This window comes from Geotrypetes seraphini, chromosome 6, assembly GCF_902459505.1.
Source record: "Geotrypetes seraphini chromosome 6, aGeoSer1.1, whole genome shotgun sequence".
In the NCBI taxonomy this organism is placed as follows: domain Eukaryota; kingdom Metazoa; phylum Chordata; class Amphibia; order Gymnophiona; family Dermophiidae; genus Geotrypetes; species Geotrypetes seraphini.
The window spans coordinates 254,360,577-254,381,499 of NC_047089.1; the positions used below are offsets into that span (position 1 = coordinate 254,360,577).

The 20,923-nt window shown below is 44.7% G+C and overlaps 1 protein-coding gene across 12 annotated transcripts in view; it reads left to right on the forward strand.

Moving 5' to 3' along the window:
* DMD (dystrophin) overlaps positions 1–20,923 on the forward strand; it is a 2,510,493-nt gene that overhangs the window by 1,221,431 nt on the left and 1,268,139 nt on the right. For all 12 annotated transcript variants that reach the window (XM_033949686.1, XM_033949693.1, XM_033949692.1 and 9 more), the window contains one exon: positions 2,305–2,466. In XM_033949686.1, the coding sequence (XP_033805577.1) occupies positions 2,305–2,466 (162 nt within the window). The remainder of the gene's footprint in view (positions 1–2,304; positions 2,467–20,923) is intronic.

A 20,923-nucleotide genomic window follows, 5' to 3' on the forward strand; every position in this document is an offset into this window, starting at 1 on the left:
ATTAGCCTGAAAATAAATAGCCATATTTACAATTTATAAACTGCTAGAATCGGAAGTCCTAAGTGGATTCCCCCAAATTAGAAAAAGGCAAGAGAAGCCGCTAGTCTTTATCACCCGACATATAATAGAAGCAGAGACACTTTCAGCTCATACAAAGGCGATGGACGTCTTCCAAAGCGTTCTCTCCGGGCTTTCATACTGTCGTTAAAGAGTATGCAGATGGCCATCGCCATCCCATCACGGAGAAATAACTGCAGGTGGGGAGGAGGGGGGGAAGCTAGGATTATTGTGATGCCTAATGGCGAAAGCTGGAAGTAATAATTTCTCTGTTATGAGTCCATTCTTGGCTCAGAATCCCTGTATTTCCACTGAGTCCCACTTCCATTTAAACACACTTTTTCATCGTTAATTTGACTAATTCATGCTTCTGGAGATTTGCATTAAAGACCAAGCTTGCAAGTCTATTTTTCTTGATGTTTCTGAGCTGACAACATACAACATTTTGTGATCTCCACAAGGAAAGCAGCCAGTAATATTTGAAAATAACATTTTACACTTATTTATTCAATTTTCTATACCATTCTCCCAAGGGAGCTCAGAACGGTTTACAAGAGATTATTCAGGTACTCAAGTATTTTTTCCCTGTCCCGGTGGGCTCACAATCGATCTAATGTACCTGGGACAATGGGGGGATTAAATCTAAATCTAAATCTTGGGTTTATATACCGCATCATCTCCACAGGTGGAGCTCGACACGGTTTACATGGATAGGAAGCAACGGAACTCCAGTGGGTTTATAAAAGTAAGTAAGAGAGAGGTTAGGTGTGATAATAATAGGGAGGGGACGGGTTACGTTTTGGAGAAGAGCCAAGTCTTCAGAAGCTTACGGAATGGTAGAAGGGGGCTCAAGTTACGGAGAGGGGAAGGGAGACTTGCCCAGGGTCACAAGGGGCAGCGTGACTTTGAACCCACAACCTCAGGGCGCTGAGGCTGTAGCTTTAACCGCTGCGCCACTCTAGAAATCAGAACGTAGCAAAAGTGAGCCATTGTGACATCACTGCTGAGGTTGGCTCTTATTGGTGGAATGAGGCATTGTGACATCACAGGATCAGCTCTGGTTACCAGAGACAGACACTTTGCACTTATTCAATTTTCAATGTCATTCTCCCAGGGGAGCTCAGAACGCTTTACATGAATTTACTCAGCTACTCAAGCATTTTTCCAGGTTTGTCCCGGTGGGTTCACAATCTATCTAATGTACCTGGGACAATGGGGGGATTAAGTGACTTGCCCAGGGTCACAAGGAGCAGCGTGACTTTGAACCCACAACCTCTGGGTGCTGAGGCTGTAGCTTTAACCGCTGCGCCACTCTAGAAATCAGAATGTAGCAAAAGTGAGCCATTGTGACATCACTGCTGAGGTTGGCTCTTATTGGTGGAATGAGGCATTGTGACATCACAGTACCAGCTCTGGTTACCAGAGACAGACACTTTGCACTTATTCAATTTTCAATGTCATTCTCCCAGGGGAGCTCAGAACGCTTTACATGAATTTACTCAGCTACTCAAGCATTTTTCCAGGTTTGTCCCGGTGGGTTCACAATCTATCTAATGTACCTGGGACAATGGAGGGATTAAGTGACTTGCCCAGGGTCACAAGGAGCAGCATAGATTTGAACCCACAACCTCAGGGTGCTGAGGCTGTAGCTTTAACCACTGCGCCACACACATACACCCTTAACTTACTTCACCCCCGAGAGCTGGCAGTCCTCTTCACTATCCAATTTGCTTGCTTTATCAGGGTTTGTTTGGGGGTTTTTTGTCCCTGTTCTAATTATTCCATGCAGACAAGTCTTTGCTGTTCTGAGTTTCTTCACAGTTGCATTAATCTCTCTCGAGCTCAGAAATGATTCAAAGGGCCACCGTCATCCTCCAATCCTAGTCACCTCTGGATTATTTTACAGTGGCCCGGGTAGGTGACAGCTTTTTCTTATAGCTGGTAAATCTCATTGAATAACCCATAATGAGATCAGAGAGGTTACAGGGAATACGGCCTTACGAGAGAAGCTCACGGTAAGCGGAAGGGGTTACAAGCGAAGGGGCTTCCAGACAACTTGATCATTCCTTTGAGCAGTTTGAATGAGCTGCCGGTGTCAGAGAAATTTATCCTATCGAAAGGTAACTCCTGAGGAAGCTGGACTCTTGTACCTCCCTTTCTCAGTCCAGTATTTCAGTATAGAAATGGCAGCTGTCAGTTTTAAAATCACTTCCTGTTACTTGTCTTCTCATGTGTTTTCCCCCTCAGGCTGTGAGGAGACAGAAAGTTCTGGAACAGAGTATCCAGTCTGCCCAGGAGACCGACAAAACCCTTCGCTTAATTCAAGAGTCTCTCACCGTCATCGACAGACAGCTAACAGCCTACATCGCTGACAGAATCGATGCAGCCAAGGTCCCTCAGGAAGCCCAGGTAAGCCAGTGGGTTAAATGCTTTGAGCTACATTTGTTGTGGAGGGTCACCTGGGATTTTTTTTTCTGCATCAACAAAAAGTTTAACAAGTTTTGTTTTTTTCAGAGGTCTGGAATGTCTGTACTGTTTTATGTAGAAAGCCAGCGAGATCAGAAAGATTTGCTGTAAGACCCCGATTTAATGCATTGTGGCAGAACTATTTGATTTGATCTATTAACACCTCCTCATCAATAAACCTGGGGATTCTGGCTTGAAATCCATTTCTTTCCTGTCGAGCCCTTGCACAAGAGCTAAAGGGTGTTTGGTTGCCTAGACCTAGAAAACTGATGGTGCTAAAGCCGGATGAATTTATATTTAGACTAGCCAGTTCCTTGGAAAAGCTGATTATATACCTCGCGAGTCAGCCCTGTGTTACCTAATGAAATCTGCATGCAAAATGAAAGAAAAAGCAAGGAAGAAGCTGAAAGTTTTCTTTGCATCTACCAGCATTTTCTCCAAAGAATTATTCAATTTCTGAGGAACCTTCAATACAGCAAAAATCAAGCTATGCTTTTCACCTCCTTAAGGAAAATCACACACCACAGGAATGTGCAAAGCCCCCCATCAGATCACTATCAAAAGTCCTAAAACCTGAAGCTCTCAACACTTTAATCCACTCATTAATCATTTCTAGGCTAGATTATTGCAATACTTTATACCAGGGGTGCCCACACTTTTTGGGCTTGCGAGCTACTTTTAAAATGACCAAGTCAAAATGATCTACCAACAATAACATTTTTAAAAAACACAACGCACACTGTACGCATAGAAAATGTTAATTATCATTCCTATTCCAGGGTTTTTCAAAGAGGTCAAAGCAGATGACTCTATGCACTATCACCTCAGTAACAACCATACAAAAATAGACAAATATACCCCATGCCCAGCGCTGCTCTCGACGCTCATAGGCTCCCTGCGCTAAAAAACTCTATTGCAGTTTAGTAAAAGGGGACCTTAGTGTAAAATATAGACAGCAGATATAAATTCAGACACATTTTGATCACTAAATTTAAAATAAAATCATTTTTCCTACCTTGTCTGGTGATTTCATGAGTCTCTGGTTGCACTTTCTTCTTCTGACTGTGCATCCAATCTTTCTTCCCTTCTTTTAGCCTGTATGCTTCCTCTCCTCCAGACCTCGTTCCCTCCCCCAACTTTTCCTTCCTCTCTCCCTGCCCTTTCTTTCTCTCTGCCTCCCTTTCTTTTTTTTCTGTTTCTCTTCTTTCCTTCTTTCTCCCTGCCTGCCCTTTTTCTTTCTTTCTCACTGCCCTCCCCCAAGCCACTGTCACTGCCATTGCCATCGGGGACCAGGACCCAAACCGCCACCAATAACAGGCCCTAAACCGCCACCAATAACAGGCCCGAAAGCTGACCCGCCCCAAACTCTCTCTGCTTCGGCCGACCAGCATTTCTCTCCCCGACGTCAATTCTGCCGTCGGGGAGAGGAAGGCTGATTGGCCCAAGATCGCGATCAACCTATTGGGGGAAATGCTGCCGGGTCCTGCCTTCGCGGAAACAGAAAGTAGGCAGGACCCGGCAGCAAGAAGAGCAAATGCTCCACTAACCTGTCTCCCGCCTTAGCCCATAGCGAACGCTTGCTTCAGGGCTCTCAACATGTGCGTGCCGGCTTCCCTTCTCCCCCCCCCCCCCCGGACATAACTTCCGGTTTCGGAGGGAAGAGAAGGGAAGCCGGCACGCACACGTTAGAGCCACGGAGCATAAGTTCGCTACGGGATGAAATCTCCAAGCCGTTTTTTTTTGTTTTTTTTAATGTTCAGCGGCGGCGGCAGCAGCAGATGACAGCTGGGCGGACCGCCCAGCTAAAAGGCCCTAGAGAGAACACTGGAGAGGAAGGCTGATCGGCCCGGTAGATCAGGACGGCAACACAAGTCTATCACGGAGCCCGGGATGGGCTCCGCGATCGACTCGCGTTGCCTTCCTGAGCTACTGGTCGATCGCGATCGACGTGTTGGGCACCCCTGCTTTATACCATGGCATAACCAATAAAGAAATTAGGAGACTACAGATAATACAAAATACAGCAATAAAAATTATAACAAATTCAAAAAAATATGACCACGTTACACCACTTTTACAAACTGCTCAGACAGAATAACTTTTAAAATCATACTGTTAACATTCAAAATTCAACAATCACATGCACCGTTATTTTTGGTCTGTCTTTTGATACCATATTCTTCATTCAGGACATTCAGATCAACACAACATCTACTAACTATTCCCTCTTTAAAAATAATAGGGACCAGGAGATCCACTATCTTTTCGGTCATAGCACCCCAGCTCTGGAACAATTTACCACTATATTTACGTAATGAACCTTCTTTAGAAAAATTTAAGCGCTCCCTTAAAAGTTTTTTTTACAAGGACGCTTTCAAAGCATAGAAAACATTATCTACAAGTACTAAATCCTAGTTTTTAATGAGTAGGTCGCCAAAATATTCTTTATTTTACTTTATATTCTGGTTATGTGATCCCACCATATGTGTTTTTCCTTAAATGTTTCTCTTTCTGTCCTTAAAAATTGTAGTTCACCTCCTTTGCCTTTTGTATCAGTTTGTAATAGAATGTGAAAATGTGTTTATATTATCTTGTTTTGTCCTCCCCAATTTTTTAAATTATTTTAAAAAACAATTGTTATACGCATTGAAATATATGATATTGCGTAGATAACAAATCCCAATAAACTTGAAACTTAAAAATAGCCTTACTGGATCAGACCAATGGTCCATCTGGCCCAGTCTTCACAGAGGCCAATCCAAGTCACAAGTACCTGACAAAAGCCCAAATAGTAGCAGCATTCCAAGCCACCGATCCAGGGAAAACAGTGGCTTCTCCCATGTCTGTCTCAACAGTAGTTTATGGACTTTTCCTCCAGGAACTTGTCCAAACTTTTTTTTAAATCGGCTACATTAACCGCTCTTACCACATCCTCTGACGACGCATTCCAGAGCTTAACTATTCTATGACTGAAAAAATATTTCCTCCTATTTAGGGTTACCAGACCTCTGGATTTTCCCGAACATGTCCTCCTTTTGAGGACATGTCTGGGGGTCCGGATGGCTTTTCAAAATCCGGCACTTTGTCCGGGTTTTGAAAAGCTTCCGATGTCAGGACGGCATCCTAGAATGCGCGGATGCAACGCACACATGTGCGATATCATCGTGTCACCTCAGCGCATCCACAGATGCCTTGACGACACAAGAACAAGTTAGAGGGGTGGGGCTGGGGGCAGGGTGGAGAGAGATGTGGGGGAACTGGCCGGGCCTGGGGCATGGCCACGGGTTGGTAACTCTACTCCTATTGGTTTTAAAAGTATTTCCCTGTAACTTCATCTAGTGTCCCCTAGTCTTTGTAATTTTTGACGGAGTGAAAAATCGATCCACTTGTACCCGTTCTACTCCACTCCGGATTTTGTAAACTTCAATCCTATCTCCCCTCAGCCGTCTCTTTTCCAAGCTGAAGAGCCCTAACCATTTTAGTCTTTCCTCATACGAGAAGAGTTTCATCCCCTTTATCATCTTGGTCGCTCTTCTTTGAACCTTTTCTAGCGCCACTATATCTTTCTTGAGATAAGGAGACCAGAATTGAACGCAATACTCAAGTTGATGTCGTACCATTGATCGATACAGAGGCATTATAGCATTGTTATCTCCTCTTCTACTAAACTGCTCTGAATGATCCGCGCTGCTCCCGACACTCATAGAGTTCTTATGAGTGTCAGAAGCTGCGTGGGTCATTCAGCGCGGCTCCTGACGCTAAAACCATTAGCGGGGTTTACTAGAAGAGGCCCTTAGTCTTGTTTACCATCCGTTTTTAAATAATTCCTAGCATCCTGTTTGCTTTCTTAGCCGCCATTGCACATTGGGCGGAAGGTTCAGTGTATTGTCCGTGATGACACCTAGATCTTTTTCTTGGGTGCTGACCCCCAAGGTGGACCCTAGCATCCGCTAACTATGATTTGTTTATATTGTATAAATGTTTCTCAATTTCGGTGGCTTGACTTTGTTTTCCCACACATTCATTCATGCTGAAACTTTTGTTCCTGCAGATTCATTTCAGGCATGTTAATTCTTAGGTATATAAGTGCCCAAACAATTTGGGGCTGATTCTGCAAACGGGCATCAGGATTGTAGGCAGCAGTAGGCACGTTTGTAAAAAAAAAAATAAAAAAATGCAGGCAGGGAAGGACACTTACATGTAGGCATATGTTGCACGCCTACGGAGATTCATAGAGACGCTTAGGAGTACCTAAGGTGTGGTGTGGGCATGGTCTCCACCGGAAGTGGCCTTGGGCATCCGTAAACATCCCTACGCATCTCCATAGGTACGAGACAGACGCCTTAAATATAGGCCTATAAAATGCTGGCCTACATTTAAGGCATCTGTTAGTAAAGCTAGATGCCAAAACTCAAGAGTAGCAACATTCCATGCAGAAAAAGAATACCAAGATTCCGGAATCCCAGAGAGTAACGAGATTCTAGAATCCCAAGGAGTAGCAACATTCCATGTAGAATCTCAAAGAATAGCAAGATTCCAGAATCCCAGAGAGTAACGAGATTCTAGAATCCCAAGGAGTAGCAACATTCCATGTAGAATCTCAAAGAATAGCAAGATTCCGGAATCCCAGAGAGTAACGAGATTCTAGAATCCCAAGGAGTAGCAACATTCCATGTAGAATCTCAAAGAATAGCAAGATTTCAGAATCCCAGAGACTAACGAGATTCTAGAATCCCAAGGAGTAGCAACATTCCATGTAGAATCTAAAAGAATAGCAAGATTCCAGAATCCCAGAGAGTAACGAGATTCTAGAATCCCAAGGAGTAGCAACATTCCATGTAGAATCTCAAAGAATACCAAGATTCCCGAATCCCAGAGAGTAACGAGATTTTAAAATCCCAAGGAGTAGCAACATTCCATGTAGAATAAAGTAAGATTCCAGAATCCCAGAGTAACGAGATTCTAGAATCCCAAAGGAGTAGCAACATTCCATGTAGAATCTAAAAGAATAGCAAGATTCCAGAATCACAGAGAGTAACGAGATTCTAGAATCCCAAGGAGTAGCAACATTCCATGTAGAATCTCAAAGAATAGCAAGATTCCGGAATCCCACAGAGTAACGAGATTCTAGAATCCCAAGGAGTAGCAACATTCCATGTAGAATCTCAAAGAATAGCAAGATTCCGGAATCCCAGAGAGTAACGAGATTCTAGAATCCCAAGGAGTAACAACATTCCATATTACTGATAAGAACATAAGCAATGCCTCTGCTGGGTCAGACCTGAGGTCGATCATGCCCAGCAGTCCGCTTACGTGGGGGGAGGGAGGGGGGCGGGGTCAGCAGCCGAAAAATCGCAAATAAGCGAATCCGCAGATACAGAAACTGCGGATACGGAGGGAGAAGTGTATTTACAAGCCATTTTTTTTCAAAGAATCTTAGCCTATCAAGTAGCGTTTTGGGACAAGAGTTTTAGTAAGTTGATATTAGGTTCCAGCTCTTATCAGATTTTTAGACTCACTTATTTGATCAATTTTATAAATGAGCTGATAATCTACTGTGTTTCTACAGTTTTTCTTTACTCCTTTGTAAACCGCTTAAAACTGAAAGGCATTGCGATACATAAATGGATTTTTAAAAAATGTATTTATATGTAAACGGCGCGACTGACATGAGGTTGTCGCCATTTGCAGAATCTGGTCCTTAGTGCACACTAACCCCCTCCCGTACTAGCCTGTAGCGTGGGTTTTAGTGGTGGTAATTCATAGGAATTCTGTGAGTGTCGGAGCAGTTACCGCCGCTGCTGGGGCTAAAACCCGCGCTACGGGTTAGTAAAGGTGCCCTTAAGCTGTAGCACAAGCGACCTTTCATTTGTTAAGAAAGGAGAGAACAGCAGAAAAGAGAAGAAACGCACGCATTGCGTGTCGCTGATAATCGGAAGGTCTGCCAAATGGCGTCTTTAAGCAACAGGACAGAAAATATTGACATTGACAAAGACATTGGCTGATCAGCTGTAAACAGCAGGGAGGGGAAAGGTGGGACGGGTTCACTCTTTGGATTTGGTTCAATTTCTCTTTTGTCTCAGTTTTAATTGAACACACATTAAAAATTTAATAGCAGGCACTACTTTTTGTTAATGCAGATGAGAACTACCGTATTTTCACCCATATACCGCGCACCCGTGTATAGCGCGCACACGCATATACCGCGCATGCTAAAACCTCCTCCTGCCTACTCCGAACCAGCATCCTCCCCCCCCCCGCTCGCTTACCCGAGAGCATTTTTTTTTTCATTCGAATCCGGCATTCCCCCTGCAAACCGGCATCCTCCCCCCCCCCCCCCCGCTCACATCACCCCCCCTCCCCCGCGATCCTACATCCCCCCCAGCACCGCCAAACATCTCTTACCCGATTGGGCACCGGCACCAGCACCAATGCACAGGATGTGCCAGTGCCAGTGCCCGAAGATCCTCCCTCGTTGGGTTGGGCTGGGCGGTGCGGTGCGAGAGAGATCCTCCTTCTTCCTGCGCCGGGGTGGACTAGGCTTTGAGCATTTGCGCATGCTCAAAGCCTTCTGGTCTCACTCTCTCCGTAGTATTAACATGAAGAGTAATGGCTTTAGAAGGAGGGAGTATTTTGACTAGGAAATAAATCTATTGAACTGCTCACTAAATAAGAGGAAAAATTGAACAAAAGCACATCCTTTGCGTCTGATGATCCAGAAGAAGTTTGCATGACATACATTCAGTCCCCCCGTGTGTCGAGGGGGTTCATTTTTTTTTTAAGATCCTGGTTGATCTATAATAATCGTGGCTTTTGCCTGCAGAATTGATGTCCTCCCTTTTTTCTTTCCTGGAAAGATGCCTAAGTACTTCTTCTGTAAGAGACAAACTGCTGTATATGCAGAGAAAAGCTATCCTTGGAGCATAGTATAAAGAAAAATGATCAGAAATTGAAGAAGCCAGGCTTTTGGATCGCTCGTTGCTTGAAAACAAGACTTAACCTGAATCGTCCAGTTAATTCAGCTTGGAAAGTTCTTTCGGTGGCCCTCTGGGGAAGTAAAACATTAACATCTTAGTAACATAGTAGATGACGGCAGATAAAGACCTGAATGGTCCATCCAGTCTTCCAAACCTGATTCAATCTAAAAATTTATTTTTTTTTAGCTATTTCTGGTCAAGAATCCAAAGCTCTGCCCAGTACTGTTCTTAGGTTCCAACTACTGAAGTCTCTGTCAAAGCTCACTCCAGCCCATCTACACCCTCCCCAGCCCATCCTCCACCAAGTCTGCCCAGTACTGGCCTTAGTTCAATATTTCATATTATTTTCTGATTCTAGATCCTCTGTGTTCGTCCCACGCTTTTTTGAAATCTGTCACCGTTTTCCTCTCCACCACCTCCCTCAGGAGCGCATTCCAGGCATCCACCACCCTCTCCGTAAAGTAGAATTTCCTAACATTGCCTTTGAATCTACCACCCCTCAACCTCAAATTATGTCCTCTGGTTTTACCATTTTCCTTTCTCTGGAAAAGATTTTGTTCTACGTTAATATTTTTCAAGTATCTCCCCTGTCCCTCCTTTCCTCTAGGGTATACATATTCATAAATCAACCAACATGGAGCTGATAAGGGTTTACTCAGTAGATGAGGGAAGGGTAAATGCAACTGATACCGTATCCCTCCGTGGATGTTTAACCCTCCACATATAGACAGGTTTTGTTACATTATTAATGAAGAAGGGGCATCGTTGTAAATTATGGATTTGATTCCTTAGTCCAGTGGTCCCCAACCCAGTCCTGGAGCACCCCCAGCCAGTCAGGTTTTCAGGACAGCCCTAATGAATATGCATGGAGCAGATTTGCATGCCTGTCATAAGAACATAACAATTGCCGCTGCTGGGCCAGACCAGTGGTCCATCGTGCCCAGAAATCCACTCCCACGGCGTCCCTTAGGTCAAAGACCAGTGCCCTAATTGAGACTAGCCTTACTTGCGTACGTTCTGGTTCAGCAGGAACTTGTCTAACTTTGTCTTGAATCCCTGAAGGGTGTTTTCCCCTATAACAGCCTCTGGAAGAGCGTTCCAGATATCTACCACTGTCTGGGTGAAGAAACCCTAATCATGATATTAACCTTACCCTAATACGAAGCCTGAAGGCCCTGATTTGCTCACACTCTTCACGCCCTTTCCCTTGGGAGGGGCTTGAGGCGCCTCAGGCCACTCCCAAGGGACGGGGCCTGAGGAGTCTGATGGCCGCAAGCCTGCGCTCATATGTTGGTGTAAGGGACAGGGCCTGAATTCTCCTGCGCGCACTTGTCAGAGCGCTGTGTCTTGCGCTCAATTGTCAGTGTACCAGTTGCTCGCCACCATAAGTAACAGCTTCAAGGTACTCCTCGCAACCACGTCGCCACTTCCGGGTGCTGCCTGTAGGAAGTGATGTCAGAGGGAGAGGACGTGGTCACGAGGAGCGCGCTAAAGTTGTCGGTCGCGGCGGTGAACAACTGGTGGTACAGGGGAAGGGAAGGAGGGCGCACGCACAGAGGGGGGGGGGGTCGGGAAAGGAGCAGGGGGAGGTGGAGGAGTGGTGCTAATGCTCCAGTGTCTCTGTCCCTCTCTACGCCACTGCTTAGGGGGTCTAAAGAAAAGTGAGTCTTGAGATTAGTAAAGCTCTGTGGCTGAGGGGCCACAGTCATGGTACATGTAGGAATTAAAATTAGAAGTCGAAATTGAATCTAGGTCAGGACGCCTCGCGTTTCACAAGTATTTTAGAAGAGACCGCGCTGGCATAGAGGCTGTTCTCTAATACAGGAGGAGCGGGCATCTTTGTGCCAAGTGTGAGCAACGTCAAAATCATTTTAGAAAAGACAAAAGTTTGAAGACAAGTTGGAACGGTTTTCCAAGCCTTAAACGTAAGTCCTGACGTGGATCTGTTAGGACGTCTCTTTCTGAAATGGGGAATAAACGTGAATGTTCTAGACATGTCCTAATCCCATCCAAAACATGCCCAGACCACCTTGCCATGCATGCACTTGGGCATTTCATATGCATATCTCAATTGTATTTTATTTACATAGTATTTATAATTTAAATGGTTTACATTCAGGTACTCAAGCATTTTTCCTTGTCTGTCCTGGTGGGCTCACAATCTATCTAATATACCTGGGACAATGGGGGGGATTAAGTGACTTGCCCAGGGTCACAAGGAGCAGCGTGGCTTTGAACCCACAACCTCTGGGTGCTGAGGCTGTAGCTTTAACCACTGTGTCACTCTGGAAATCTAAATATAGCAAACATGAACCAAGTCTAGGCCAATGAAGCCATTGTGACATCACTGATGAGGTTGGTTCTTATTGATAGAATGAGGCATTGTGACATCACAGGATCAGCTCTGGTTACCAGAGACAGATACTTTTCACACTATTTATTTATTCAATTTTCTATGTCATTCTCCCAGGGGAGCTCAGAACGTTTTACATGGATTTATTCAGCTACTCAAGCATTTTTCCCTGTCAATCCTGGTGGGCTCACAATTGATCTAATGTAAACTAAACTAAACCTTGGGTTTGATTAAGTGACTTGCCCAGGGTCACAAGGACCAGCATGGGATTTGAACCCACAACCTCAGGATGCTGAGGCTGTTGCTCTAACCACTGCGCCACACACTTAGACGTGTTTGCAAAATAAACATTGAAATATTGGTTTATCCATGCCCTTCTAAAATGACCCCCTTCATCCTCCAGACCCTTCTACTGTGGAGACCCTGTGTCATCTGTGGATTTATCCTGGCCGTCTCACCTATGGCTCCAAAAGATACTTTGGGGTAACACTCTGATTCACGCTTTAGTAATCTCCTGTATAGATTACTGCAATGCCCTGTTTAAGGGCATCACAAAAAAAGAAATTAGACGGCTTCAAATCGTTCAAAATACAGCTATCAAGATCATCTGTGGCGCGAAAAAATACGATCACGTCTCACCCCTTTTGTCTAAAGCACATTGGCTTCCAGTTGAACATCGAATTAGTTATAAAATTATACTTTTAATATTCAAAACATTGGAAAGTTGGTCCTCAGCCTGGCAGCTAGGCTTCAATGCTAAGAAATGTAAGGTCATGCACCTTGGAAGCGGAAATCCATGCAGGACGTACTTCTTGAACGGAGAAACTTTAACTAGGACTTTAGCAGAACGAGATTTAGGAGTAATCATCAGTGCAGACATGAAAACTGCCAATCAAGTGGAGAAGGCTTCATCTAAGGCAAGGCAGATATTGGGTTGTATCAATAGAAGTTTCGTCAGCCGTTGTACAGGGCCATGGTGAGACCTCATCTGGAGTACTGTGTGCAATTCTGGAGGCCACATTACAGTAAAGATGTGCGCAGAATTGAATCGGTTCAACGGACGGCCACCAGGATGATCTCGGGGCTCAAGGGTCTCTCGTACGAAGAGAGACTGAACAAATTGCAGCTCTACACTCTCGAGGAACGTAGGGAGAGGGGAGACATGATCGAAACATTTAAGTACCTCACGGGACGTGTCGAAGTGGAAGATGATATTTTCTTTCCCAAGGGACCCTCGGCCACAAGAGAGCACCCGCTCAAACTCAGGGGCGGAAAATTTCATGGCGACACCAGAAAGTATTTCTTCACAGAGAGAGTGGTTGATCATTGGAACAAGCTTCCAATGCAGGTGATCGAGGCAGACAGCGTGCCAGACTTTAAGAATAAATGGGATACCCATGTGGGATCCCTACGAGGGTCAAGATAAGGAAATTGGGTCATTAGGGCATAGACAGGGGGTGGGTAAGCAGAGTGGGCAGACTTGATGGGCTGTAGCCCTTTTCTGCCGTCATCTTCTATGTTTCTATGTTTCTATGATGGGTCATTTGGCCTTTATCTGCCATCATGTTTCTATGTTTCTATAATCAGAAAGTTCTATGACATCACAATGCAGGTGTAAAGAGCCTTAGCCTATAGGAAGAGGAGATGCAAATGTTAAGAGCCTTAGCCAATAGGGAGAGGAGGAGAGAGTGGCTGCTGCAGACACCAGAAAGTATTTCTTCACAGAGAGAGTGGTTGATCATTGGAACAAGCTTCCAGTGCAGGTGATCGAGGCAGACAGCGTGCCAGACTTGAAGAAGAAATGGGATACCCATGTGGGATCCCTACGAGGGTCATTAGGGCATAGACAGGGGGTGGGTAACCAGAGTGGGCAGACTTGATGGGCTGGAGCCCTCTTCTGCCGTCATCTTCTTCTATGTTTCTATGTAACCTGACTATATCAATAGACTTTTAATTCCTTACAACTCATTAAAATCTCTCCGGTTCATATCGCAGAACCTTCTTATTATATCCTCTTTGAAATCAATAAATACATTTGTTTTCCAATAACTTTGCTGTTACCGCCCCTACTCTATGGAATTCACTACCTAATTATCTGCGCAGCGAGCCCAATCAAAAACAATTTAAAGTTCAGTTAAAGACATTCTTGTTTAAAGATGCCTTCGGATAACAACTGTCCTTTTAAGGACAAAACCAAGCTAAACTAAAGCAATTTGTTACCTTCCCCTATGGTTTTCCCTTTAATGTAACACCTTTCCTTTAACAAATGTAGTTCTTCCCCACTACCCTATTATGTGAAGTAAGTCCGTACTTTTAATCAGTGATTTTAAGTAGACTTTGTTGATATTCAGTATCCCTTGTTTTTATGTAATTTTATATTGTAAACCGCTTAGAAATTTGAATAAGCGGTTGAAAAAATATTTTAATAAACTTGAAACTTGATTTCCTATTAAACTGCCTCTTACTTGATTTTGATTAACACAGAAGGATTGTGGGAAAGAACGGTGCACTAACATTGTCCATTCCCGGGAGGGAGGTGCAGAGGTATGGGATGGTTTCAATGTGATTCCGTGGTCGTGAGGTAGTCTTTTCAGAGGCACAGTGAGTTCTGTTTTCTGCGTGTGTCTGACTCCACCATGTGGTTTCAAGAATCCACTTTTTCAGGTCTCCAGAAGCGGCCGCACTCTGTCAGGCAGAGATATTTCCTAATTGGAAGAGCTGCTCTATCTGTGCTGCAGAAAACCTAAAATGCAGCTCTTCGGCTTTGACAACGGCAAATATAATTTATTGAGAGCATCCAGTAATGAAAAGAGGTCTTGAGATGTTTTAATGGAAAGCCATTTCACCTTTGTTTCACCTCATGCCCTCCATTTCATTTTCCTAAATGCTGAGTAGCCTATGGCTGACAATACAGGAGCTATACCCCCCCCCACACACACACATTTTTTATTAGTTTTATGCAAAATTGCAGAAACCTGAATATATTTTCATTTGCTCATGCTGAAAGCATGAAAATGGTCATTTCTATAAGTCCTACTGGAGTCACTCTTTATTAACGGCTTAAGACAGATCTGTGCAATGTGTCACTGTGACAGGTCGCAATGATAGTAGAAATGGATTGGCTGTTTTGCCTCCCTCAGTAGGTCAGCTTGCGAGAGGGGAAATGCATTAATGTCGACTCAGAGAAGTCTGCATGCATAATGCATCTTGGGGACCGCAGTCCTCGCCGCCAAGAACATTCGGCTGAAGAGGGTCAGCAGGGTCGCATTTGCAGATGGACACTTTTAACTACTTCATCACGGAGTGTCATAGTTCCTGCTGCTTCCCTGGGAATCTGTGCCATCTGCCAAAAGCGTTATTACTCTGCAGGCATTCAATCGTTGATTCCAGAGACTGACGTATCAGGCTAACCTAATGGAACAGAGAACTGTGCAGCGATATCCGTCCTATGGCATCTGCTTTGTTCCTCAAGGGCCTGGCTTAAGTAGTCATTACTTTTCCTGGGATCATGGTGGGCTCAAAATGGCAATTGCATCTCCTAGTGGTTGTCTTGCGGTATTACGTTAGGGGTGAGTTTGCCTTATAAAGGCCCCATCAGGTTGCATTGTGGGTTATTATGGATCCTTAACAAGCAAATTCTATACAATCTGCCTAAAGTTAGGCACTTAACTTAATTGTTTAATAGACTTTATTGATGCTGATCTTTGAAATAAATTAAATTTAATTGGATGCTAAGCACCTAACTTGGTAGGCACCTAATGCAAGATATTTACCACAAAGTAGGCATAGTTAGGGGGTGGATCGTGGGCATGTTTTACATGTAGGTGCCTGCTTTGGACTTAGGCGCTGGTGCTACTACTATGAATTATTTCTATAGCGCTACCAGATTTACACAGCGCTGTACAGAGTCACAAAGAAAACAGTCCCTGCTCCAAAGAGCTTACAATCTAAACAGACAAGAAAGACAAACAGGATGTCATGCATACAGTTAAGGGGAATGGTTACTCTGCTGGCTGGGTTGGAGGGCAGAGGGGAGTACAGGACAGTCGAGCCATTGTGACATCACTGATGAGGATGGCTCTTATTGGTGGAATGAGGCATTATGACATCACAAGCTCAGCTCTGCTTCCCAAAGGCTGAAACTCTTCACACTACTACTATGAATTATTTCTATAGCGCTACCAGACGTACGCAGCGCTGTACAAAGTCACAAAGAAGACAGTCCCTGCGCCAAAGAGCTTACAATCTAAACAGACAAGCAGGATGTCACAGATACAGTAAAGGGAAGGGTTACTTTGCTGGCTGGGTTGGAGGGCAGAGGGGAGTACAGGACAATCGAGCCATTATAACATCACTGATGAGGTTGGCTCTTATTGGTGGAATGAGGCATTATGACATCACAAGCTCAGCTCTGCTTCCCAAAGGCTGAAACTCTTCACACTATTATTACGACTATGAATGATTTCTATAGCGCTGTACAGAGTCACAAAGAAGACAGTCCCTGCTCCAAAGAGCTTACAATCTGCTGGCTGGGTTGGAGGGCAGAAGAGTAGGGTTAAGAATTGAAGGCTATATCAAAAAAGGTGGTGTTGGTCTGCTTTTAAACAAGTTAGATGCACACATTTAGGCCCAAGAAAATTCTGGCATACAGAGCCTGCACCTAAGGTTAGCATGCCTAGCAACGCCTAAGGCCGCTTTGACGGCGCTATGCGTGAGTCTGTAAACTGCGCCTAGCTTTAATAGAATCATGCACAATGCCGTACCAATCGGTGCCAGTGTTTTTTTAGTGGGCCCTAAATATTGGATGCCTGGAAGCCTGAACCTAACTTAAATCAGTCGTCTTCCTAATAGCTGTTTCTTCTTTAAACTGAAATCTCGGTGCTGTGCCAGCTATTTTGCTTCTTGCTCTTATCTATAATAGATTAATTTCATAATAAGTTGTAATATTTATGAAGCTGCACATTTCACTTTCTTTATTAGTACAGCAGGGGGTTTTATTAGCTCATTTAGGTAGTTGCCTAGTACTTTCGCGGGATAGGATCAACCTCGTAGATAATTTATTGATTAGGGCCCAGGGCCCGGGACTAGCAAGCACCGGAGGCCAGAGATAATTACCATCCGTGCTGCTCCCTTTTCTTAATCAATAAGGTCAAACCACTAGAGTAGATGTTATGAACCAACTTGTTTACTAAGGTCTATAGGCGAAAACAAAAATTGGACCCAGTAACGGCAGTGGCAGTTACTATTTACAAAGCCAAAACTACCGTATTTGCCGGCGTATAAGACGACTTTTCAGTACCTTAAAATCCTCCCCAAAGTCGGGGGTCGTCTTATACGTCGGGTACTGTTTTACATGTACTTACTTTACATTACAGAGCTGCACGGGGACGCCCCTAGGGTCGCGGGGATTCCGTGGGGACGCCCCCTAGGGTCGCGGGGATCCCATGGGGACGCCTCCGAGGGTCGCGGGGCTCCTGCGGGGCTGGATGCTCAGTCTTCTGGATGTACGCGGCTCTTCTTCTCCCTACCTTCTCTGCTTGCAGCACAGAGCCGAACGGAAGTCTTCCCGACGTCAGCGCTGACGTCGGAGGGGAGGGAGGGCTTAAACAAAGCTTAAACAAAGCCCTCCCTCCCTCCGACGTCAGCGCTGACGTCGGGAAGACTTCCGTTCGGCTCTGTGCTGCAGGCATGGCAGGTAAGGAGAAGGAGAGTAGCCTCGTGGTACCAAGAGAGAGGGGCGGACGCCCCGCCCCGGTTGCAGCACAGCCGGCCAGGTTCCCTTACTTTTGTGGCACTTCCCCGACCGACCGATAACAGCCCGGGTCCGACAATCCTCCCTGCCCTGTAGCCGCGAATCTAAATACCTTCTTACAGCAGCTGTAAGAAGGTAATTTAGATTCGCGGTTAAGGGCAGGGAGGTTTGTCGGACCGGGGCTGTTGTCGGTCGGTCGGGGAAGTGCCACAAAAGTAAGGGAACCTGGCCGGCTGTGCTGCACCCGGGGCGGTAGAGAAGGTGTGCGGAAGAAGGGGTAGTCTTATACGGCGAGTATAACACAAAACTCTATTTTTTAACTAAAAGTTGGGGGGTCGTCTTATACGCCCTGTCGTCTTATACGCCGGCAAATACGGTATTTAAAGAGCATCTTTTCTCCGTCTGTTACGTATTCTTCCTTGTGAGACGCTGTAAAATACGCTTTCAAATAGGGTATCATTTGGAATCGGATAGAGGAGTCTCGGGTGTTTGGAGGCTCTGAAGAAGTTGGACGAAAAGCTGGGCCTAGATGGAGGTGGTGTTCCTGGAGGGCTGGTTGCTGTAGATGGTACAACATTTCTTTCAATATCAAGATGATGTTGCAAGGACTTAAGTGTAGGTTTGAAAGGAATTGGGGGCCCCAGGTAGAATTATACAAGTCCACTTCTCTCTCATAGAAACATGATGGCAGATAAAAGCCAAGTGGTCCATCCTGTCTGCCCATCTGCAACATCCACTATCTCCTCCTCTCCCTATTGGCAAAGGCTCTTAAAATTTGCATCTCCTCTTTCTATTGGCTAAGGCTCTTTACACCTGCATTGTGAGGTCATAGAGCTTCATGGTTATAGAAAACATGATGGCAGATAAAGACCATATGGCTCATCCAGAGCATCCACTATCTCCTCCTCTCCCTATTGGCTAAGGCTCTTAACATTTGCACCTCCTCTTTCTATTGGCTAAGGCTCTTTAGAAACATAGAAACAGACGGTAGATAAGGGCCACGGCCCATCCAGTCTGCCCACCCCAATAACCCTCCCCTACCTTTCTTTGTGAAGAGATCCCACGTGACGATCCCATTTTGTCTTAAAATCAGGCACGCTGTTGGCCTCAATTACCTGTAGTGGAAGCGATCAACCACCCTTTCGGTGAAGAAGTATTTCCTGGTGTTACCGTGCAGTTTCCCACCCCTGATTTTACACGGATGCCCTCTTGTTGCCGTGGGACCTTTGAAAAAGAAGATATCCTTTTCCACCTCGATACAGCCCGTGAGATATTTGAACGTCTCGATCATGTCTCCCCTCTCTCTGCGTTCCTCGAGTGAGTATAGCTGCAATTTATCCAGCCGTTCCTCATAAGGGAGATCCTTGAATCCCGAGACCATCCGGGTGGCCATTCGCTGGACCGACTCAAGTCTCAGCACATCTTTGCGGTAATGCGGCCTCCAGAATTGTACACAGTATTCCAGATGGGGTCTCACCATGGATCTATACAATGGCATAATGACTTCGGGCCTACGTATGCAACCTATGATTTGTCTAGCCTTAGATGAAGCTTTCTCCACTTGCTTGGCAGTCTTCATGTCCTCACTGCATTGTGATGTCATAGAACTTTAGTAACAGAGTAACAGAAACATGATGGCAGACAAAGGCCAAATGGCCCATCTGTAGCATCCACTATCTCCTCCTCTCCCTATTGGCTAAGGCTCTTAACATTTGCATCTCTTCTTCCTATTGGCTAAGGCTCTTTACACCTACATTGTGATGTCATAGAGCTTTATGGTTACAGAAACATAGAAACATGATGGCAGATAAAGGCCAAATGGCCCATCCAGTCTGCCTATCTGTAACATCTACGATCTCCTCTCCCTATTGGCTAAGGCTGTTAACATTTGCATCTCCTCTTCCTATAGGCTAAGGCTCTTTACACCTACATTATGAGGTCATAGAACTTTATGGTTATAGAAACATAGACAAAAAAGTATTCAATACAAGCTGAATATATAGAAAAATCAGAAAACCCCATTGTGCCTGAGGTAATCCGAGATAGTTTCCTCCTTTTTAATGGAGAAAAGACCTCAGTTCTTTCCAGGGATTATTGTCACCTGGAAAAATTCAATGTTAGCTGTTCAATACAGCTACATAGGAAAAAACATCCTTGGTCTACAAAAACTCCGTATGGAAAGTTAATATATTCTTTAAATAGTATTCTTTACATATTTTTAAATAATTTGAAAATTCAATAACAGTTCATAGGAAAACTTATCTTCAGAAATGCTCCATCCTCCGGACGTGGTTTAAATCTTAGCAGTCCACGTTATTCTCCCAGTACTGTTGTCACTCTATTGCCTGGGAGAAAAAAATATAGAATTCCCGACAGGCCCTGTTTCGCACTTCTTGCTGCATCAGGGGAAATTATTGAAAAATCAATCTGCTGCTTCAATGATTATGGCCAGGGGAAATGACAAATGCCTGTATCTTGGTGTGGTATATAGACCTCCAAGACAACAGGATGACATAGACAAAAAATTGATCGAAGACATCGAGACCATCACTCTGCGTGGAGACACTGTACTGTTGGAGGACTTTAATATGCCTGATGTAGACTGGAACAAACTTTCCGGTACGACCAGCGGCAGCAGAAACTACTACTAACCTCCATAAGGGGAGCACAACTTAAACAGATGGTATTGGAGCTCACTAGGGATCAGGCGATACTGGAGATAATGTCACAGAGGTTTCGGTGGGTGAAGCGTTGGCCTCCAGTGACCACAACATGGTGTGGTTTCACCTCAGGAAGGGATTCACTAGGTCAAACACATCAACAAAGGTCCTTAACTTTAAGGGCACAAACTTCAAGAACATGGGAGATTTTATCTATGAGGCGCTGCAAAACCAGGACACAACAGATAGTGTGGAGGTACTGTGGTCAGCTCTGAAATCTACCCTTCAGGAAGCAACTAATCTCTATATAAAAACAGTGAGTAAACGAGGGAGAAATAACAAACCCCAGTGGTTTTCCGCGGAGATCTCGGAACTCGTAAAACAGAAGAAAAGAGCATTTGTATCCTACAAACAATCACAACGATGAAATCTAGAACTGTTAAAACAGCAGTCAGAGATGCCAAACTCCGGATGGAAGAAAATCTAGCTAAGAATATAAGAAAGGGGGATAAATCCTTTTTCAGATATGTTAGTGACAGAAAAAGGAACACAGACGGGATAGTGCGCCTAAGGAAACCCGACAGTAACTATGTAGAATCAGACTCCGATAAAGCTGTACTACTCAATGAATACTTCTGCTCAGTCTTTACTTGTGAGA